Source organism: Aplysia californica, unplaced genomic scaffold, assembly GCF_000002075.1.
Source record: "Aplysia californica isolate F4 #8 unplaced genomic scaffold, AplCal3.0 scaffold00060, whole genome shotgun sequence".
NCBI classification, from domain to species: domain Eukaryota; kingdom Metazoa; phylum Mollusca; class Gastropoda; order Aplysiida; family Aplysiidae; genus Aplysia; species Aplysia californica.
Window position 1 is genome coordinate 1,714,595 of NW_004797330.1, and position 7,065 is coordinate 1,721,659.

At 42.8% G+C, this 7,065-nt stretch overlaps 1 protein-coding gene across 1 annotated transcript in view; it reads right to left on the reverse strand.

Annotated features, from left to right (window-relative positions):
• The window catches only part of LOC118477304 (filamin-A-like), a 38,501-nt gene that overhangs the window by 15,339 nt on the left and 16,097 nt on the right, over positions 1–7,065 (reverse strand). Inside the window, exons 2-3 of the mRNA XM_035968456.1 lie at positions 5,923–6,710; positions 4,315–4,421 (exon numbers count right to left, since the gene is read on the reverse strand). Coding sequence (XP_035824349.1) covers positions 4,315–4,421; positions 5,923–6,125 — 310 coding nt within the window. The 5' untranslated portion in view covers positions 6,126–6,710. The remainder of the gene's footprint in view (positions 1–4,314; positions 4,422–5,922; positions 6,711–7,065) is intronic.

The following is a 7,065-nucleotide window of genomic DNA, read 5'->3' on the forward strand; positions in this document are numbered from 1 at the left end:
CGCTCTCTCTATCACTCTCTCTCTCTCTTTCTCTCTCTTTCTCTCTCTCTCTCTCTCTCTCTCTCTCTCTCTCTCTCTCTCTCTCTCTAACGCACCCACCCACCAACCCACACAAACACAAACACACACCCATCCACCTACACACACACACACACACACACACCTACACACACACTCACACACTTTTTCTGACATACATGCACTCACGTGTGTGTGTTTATGTGTGCTCAAAGAAGGCGCAGTGGTAGGTAAAAAGAGAAAATATATAAAAAGAACTGCTTAGTCGTCAAAAACAAAACTGCCTGAACTTGTTTCATACACAGAAGCTAGCCTGGGAAATGTTTCAATGCACGACATTCGATAGCGAATATTGATAATCATATCGCAGTGTCGTAAAAGTCCTATCAGCATTTTGAATAAAACGAATGGTGCCGCAAATGAATGTCCTATGAAGAAAATTAATCAGCAAAAATCACTAGTGTCGCAATAAATGTACTTTTTTAAAACCGGAGTGCCACAAAGGTCCAATTAAGAAAATTAGAAAAAATCACTAGTCTAGATCTAGTGCAGCAAATGTATTATTTTAGAAATGGAGTGCCACAAATGGAAAGCTCAAGCCTGGGAATACAGAGTGGTGTCTGACTGAGCGGCCCAATCCCGCTGTTTTGATAAAGGATTTACTCTGCATTAGTGCTCTGTCTTGTTCAGTGCACTGCTTCTCGAGGGTAGCTGACTCGACCTTTGTTCGATACTGATGTGTACAGATAGAGCTGGGCGAAGAATCAATTCCGGAATCGATTCCCACGACTATTGCAAGGGAAAAAAAGTTCCCTTTCACGAAACCCAACGGTTACCACTTACTTTAGTAATTAAAACCTTCTCTTTAAAAAGAATGTATCTTTGAAAAATAAAAGTCGATGCTTCGGAATGTTCCGAAATCAAGGTTATCCTAAATCCTGAAGATGTTTGGAGCCAATCAGGTAACCACCAGAGGAAATATATCATTAGAAAGTAAGTAATTGGGATCGGAGTCGATTCCTACGATTCCTAGCTTTCAATTATTGGGAACCTAGCCGCCCAGCACTAGTACAGAACTACTGTGATTGCGGTAATGTATATACCAGGAATATAATATACATAGTGCACACACAGGCAAGCGAGGCAGGGGTAGGCCCAGAGCAACCTCCTTGGGGAACCTGAACAAGTGGTTGACAGAGAAAGATCAGGGAAACGTAGCTTTTTTAAGAGCATCCGAGCAAAGGATTGAATGGAGAACCATGATCGCCGATGTCTGTCGCAGATCTGGCCTGGATGATGATGATGCATACACACACACATACACACACACACACACACACACACACACACACACACATGTATACATACACACACACACGCACACACACACACGCACACACGCACACACATGTAGACTACCCCCCCCCCCCCTTTATACCATTCCCCTCTCCTAATGATTGTCTTCATTGTTGTGGTCTTCCAGACTATCGTTAATGTTTACACTTCCATCAACACGATTTTTATCACTTCGGAGGCCTCCTTCTTTCCTATCAAACATCTATCATCCTGATCTCTTCTCCTTCTCTTGTGGTGTTTGTTACTCTCAGGGAAACACTAACAACTCACGGCATCCCCCTGACCCAAGCTCTCCGGCTGGCGACAGGGAGACGTCTCTTTCTTCCCGCGACACCCAAAAGGGTATAAGCGGCGGATAAAAGTAAAAAGTAAAGAATCTCTTGTAACACCTCTAATCTTCAGAACTTATATGACCTTATTGTGTTGCAAGTGCCTTAAAACTCTTACTTTAAAAAAAAACTTGGTAGGCGGGCTGCTGAGAACACGCTGACGAGGACCAACATGGGCAGGGTGGCTTACAACATTTAAGCAGAAAAACAGAGACATTCGGCAAATCGCAACTGACTTCAGGGGAACTGAATTCTTAGTTTTAGTAAGTGTTTTACTGCACTTACAACACAATAAGGTCATATAAGTGCAGAAGAATAGAGGCGTTACAAGAGAGTAATATGCTCAAAAAAGAAGGAGGAGGGATAAGGACGATAGATGATAGGAAAGAAGGAGAAAACCACACCAGAGCACCCGCCAACCACCCACGAATTGAACTCTCAAGTCTTTTGAGCGCAAGTTTGAATGCCGTTTCTTCGCTTGAGTAAAGAGAAGTACAATGTACAAGCATCATTATAACGATTAGTAAGTGTAACGAAAAAGAGAGACAAACAGAGACTGACATAGATCTAAACATCAAAGAAGAAGATAAGACGTAGCACCTTACAAGTGGGAAAATCTCCAAACATCCGCACAGAAGGTCTTTAACCCCTTCACTGCCATACCTGCTCTACAATCCTAGCAAAAAGCAAAAGGTCGCTTTAAGGACAAGCGGGCTAACCCAGATTTCGGGGTTTCCAGAAATCTTGACCTACACCAAAAGTGGGCATTGATTGCCCTACCTATAGGAGAAGTTTGGTTTCAATATTGTGTACATTTGTTTGGTTATCGAGAAAACTCTCCTTGCCTTTTAAAGAAACTGAACAAGGGGGAAAAACTTTACCTTCGATTTTCTCAAAACAGCATTTTTCGGGATAGCCCCCTTGTGCTTAAAAGCGACCATATATTTTTTGCTAGTCTACTGTCTCGGGAGAGGCAATTAAGAGTAAATATATCTTCTTTTTCTGGCTGTCTGGCGTGTTTAGCTAGGCTGTTTCAATCTAATTCCGAGTCTTCTCCCTTCGCAAAGGCGCTGCCAAAAAACACACATTCATGTCTAATCTCTTAATATGAAATAATTCTGAACACACCGCATTCTGCCACCCAACACGACTTTCGAGATGACAATCATCAAGCGTATCGTGTGCTGCGAGACATGTAGGAAAGAATGTTATCAGTTTTCAATCCTTGGAAAACACGCTTGACTTACCTCGACATAAAAATACAACATAACCTGGCTAAAGGAGGATTCACCAATGTCTTTGTTATAATGGTTAGGCGCTTCACTGTCGCAAACAGAATACCCGAGTTTGATTCTCGAGTAGGGAGAATTGTTAGAGTATTTCATCTCTGTCTTCTGCAGAGACGTTGTATGTACCCCTCTCAGCACAGACTGGCCCTGGCAGGCAGAGTCGAAGCCTGCATCTTAAATGATCTAAATTGTGTCTTTTAGTTTTAGTAAGAGTTTTACCGCACTTGCAACACAATAAGGTGATATAAGTGACGAAGATTAGAGGTATTACAATAGAGTAACAAACACAAAAAGAAGGAGGGGGGGGGGGATAAAGACGATATACCGTTTGATAGGAAAGAAGAAGCAAACAACACCAGAGCACCCGCCAACCACTCTCATGACAAAACAAAAGAGGAGTCTATTGGTAGAATGCACTGAAGCCGCCATTAATCGGCCAGATCCGATCCGTTCTGCAATGGGCACTCGATATAAAGCTAAGTGGCCAACTAATCTTAGAAGAATCAAAGGAACGCTGAACATTCCTTGGCTTTACGAGTAAAGACCAGTAGGATTAAACGTAAACGAATCGCTGTTCCTCCTTTTAATACTCTATAAAAGACGTGAACGAAGTTTGAATAAATAAAAACATTTTGAGATTATCTTTTATTCATGAGCTCTTTTGTTAGAAATTAGAATTCGTATGTTCTGTGTAACCTTTTCCTGAGTGGGAATGAATTTATGTATAATTCTTTGTTTGATTGTGCGTTTGGAGACTGTATATTCGGGGGGGGGGGGGGCGAGGGGGGGTGCTGTTGTCTTGTTGGGTTTTTTTTGTTTTGTTTTGGGGGGTCTTTTTCAATGCAAGAATGTAAATTGTTGGGTACATTTTAATAATCATTCTACACCGCTGCCTGTATATTCTAAACATAGATTGTGGAGAAAAAACAACAAGAAACAAACAAAAAAGATGAAGACGTGGGAAGAAGAGCGGGGTAGTAGAGTGATATATACATATTGATAAGCTACACGGGAGTCATGTCGTTAAGAATGGCTGTCAGGCATAAATATGCAAAGGTACACTCCCCCTCTCTCTCTCTCTCTCTCTTTGTCCCCGCTCTCTCTCCCTCCTTCTCTCTCCCTCCCTCCCCTCTCCCTCCCTCCTCTCCCCCTCCCCATCTCCCTCTCCCTCTTCCCCCTCTTCCTCCCTCCCTCCCTCCCTCTCCCTTCCCTTCTCTCTCCACCTCTCCCTCCCTCTCACCCCTTCTCTCTCCACCTCTCCCTACCTCTCCCCCCTCCTCTCCCCCCTCTCCCTCCCTCCCCCTCTCTCTCTCCCCTCTCACCTATATTCACAATCTTGACTCCATCCCTGCTGACAGCCTCCAGAGCCACCGTGATGTTCTGTAACTTCTGGTACTGGTTGGAAGGACGAGCCACTGCTCCTGAGATCCTGGGGTCAGGACAGAACATTGGAAGAAAAATTCGCACATTTAATAATTAAGGATAAATAATAAACTAGAAATCACAAATCAGGAGAGAACATTGGAAGAAATTCTCACACATTTAATAATTAATGACAAATAATAAACTATAAATCACAAATCAGGAGAGAACATTGGAAGAAATTCTCACACATTTAATGATTAATGACAAATAATAAACTAGAAATCACAAATCAGGAGAGAACATTGGAAGAAATTCTCACACATTTAATAATTAATGATAAATGACAAACTAGAAATCACAAATCAGGAGAGAACAGTGGAAGAGTTTGTTTTAATAAAGGTTTTACGGCGCTCGCAACCGCAAAAGGTCATATGAGCGCCAGAAGATTAGAGGTGTTACAAGAGAGTAACAAACATAAAAAAGAAGAAGGGGAGATAAGGACGATAGATGTTTGAAAGGACAGAAGAAGCAAACCACACCAGAACACCCGCCAACCACTCAAAACATTGGGGGGGGGGGAAAAACTCACACATTTAATAATTAAGGATAAATGATAAGTGAAAGGAGACAATTTTAGAGACGATAATTTTTCGGTCGCTACCCGGATTCGAATCCGGGACCTTTGAATGAGAGGCCAACACATTAACCTCTAGGCCACGAGAGCCCCCAGGTAAGTTGGTTGACGCCCACCTGAAAACTGACCAAAACAATTTTTGATGTGTTCACAGGACATTTACGACCCATGATAAAAGGCGTCTGCAAAACAGTCAAGTGACAGGGATATAAGCACATAAAAACAGAAGTTATGAAAGTGAGCCGAAACCATAGTCCCCTGAGCATCCGTGTCAATAGTAAACAACTGAAACAGGTGAAGGAGTTTGAATATCTTAGTTGCACTTTTTCTGAAAACGGGTCCATAGACAGAGAAATAGAAATGAGAACTCAAAACGCCAACGCTGTCACCTACCAGCTTGCACCCCTCCTATCTCATCCAAACATCTCCATAGACACAAAGAAACAGTTTATCGCCTTTAAATTCATACCAACATTATGTTATCAGTGCCAGACCTGGACTTTAATCAAAACCCAAGAAAGCAAAATCACTGCAGGCGAAATGAAATGTCTCCGCAAAACCCTTAACATCACAAGACGAGACAGGCAGAGAAATGAAGAAGTTAGAGCAGCTATCGGCATTGAGTCCTGCCTGCGTTACATAGAAAGACAGAGGATAAAATGGTTTGGCCACCTGTTACGCATGTCACCTGACCAGCCAGCCTCGAGAGCTTACAACACCAACCACCCAGGCTATAAAGGAAGAGGAAGGCCACGCAAAAGGTGGATCGAGGGTGTCAAAGAAAATCCTAAGAAAACATAACATCACAACTGAAAGAGCTGCGGAGCTGGCCTACCATAGAAAACTGTATCTCCCTCGACGCTTAACGGCAACAGAGGATGAAAAAGTAAAAGTAAGTGGGACTCATTGGCCAGCCCTAGTGACGACCCACCTGTGCCGAGTGAGCGCTTCTACCAAGGCCACGAGGTTGACCCCGTCCGAGAGGTCAGTCCTGATGTCCTGTATGACGATGCCTCTGGTCCGCAGACCCTCGTTGACCCAGTTGGTGAAGGTGTTGCGCTGTATCTGTAGCCACTGACCGTGGTCTCGTTTGTTCAAGGACGTCTGGCGTCCGACGTACGGATCTACCTCCATACTGATGACGTCAAATTAAGATTTGTCTAGTAATTAATATTTAAAGATGCGTTGAACTGTTATTTAGTGTGGATGTCTTATTGGATTTGTGAAGGAACAGTTTAAGCGTTTAAGGATACGTTGAACTGTTATTTAGTTAGGATGTTTTTTATTCTGTTTTGTTTTGTTTAGTTTTGTTTTGTTTTCCTCTTGCTGTGTAGGCTAGTGTGAGAAATTAATCTATCAAGGCAATGAGGTCGTTAGAGAGAATGGCTCCGTTTATGATGATCTTCGGGGTGTGGTTTTTTACGCCTAAAACAACACAAAGAATGTTGTTTTTGGATGAGAGACGCAATCTGTGAACTAGTCTCTCATCTGCCGTCGAATCCAAAGTGATATCCAGTCACGAAATTCACATAAAGATCCCTGTAGTACTCAAAGACGAGGAATCAAGTCGCCCTGTGCTCAGCTATGGGCCGGCAATTCTATCCATAGCTCAGTGACGTAGAGAGTGCGTTCATTGCGTAGGCCGTCTGCGATCTCTGGACTTTCTCCTACAACTCCAGCTCGGGTTTCAAAGAGCTTGTGGGCGGGCTGGCTGCACTTCTGGAAGAAAAAAAAGAAGCCAAATAACTTCAGTTTTAGTAAGAGTTTTACGGCACTTGCAACGCAATAAGGTCATATAAGTAGTACCTTCAGTGACGACTATTTTGTATTATTTAAAGTTACTCAATGCTGTTATTATAAACACACAGTGGTATCATTCAATAGTACGATTTTAACCCATTCAATGCGTCATTGAAGTTCCTGGCACATCGTGGAATTGACATAACACAAAACTCGGAGTACGGAAAGGGTATTTTTATACTCTAAGTTTTGTAAGAGGCGGTCTTATACGTACATAGATACACACGCATACACACACACACACACACACACACACACACACACACACACACAC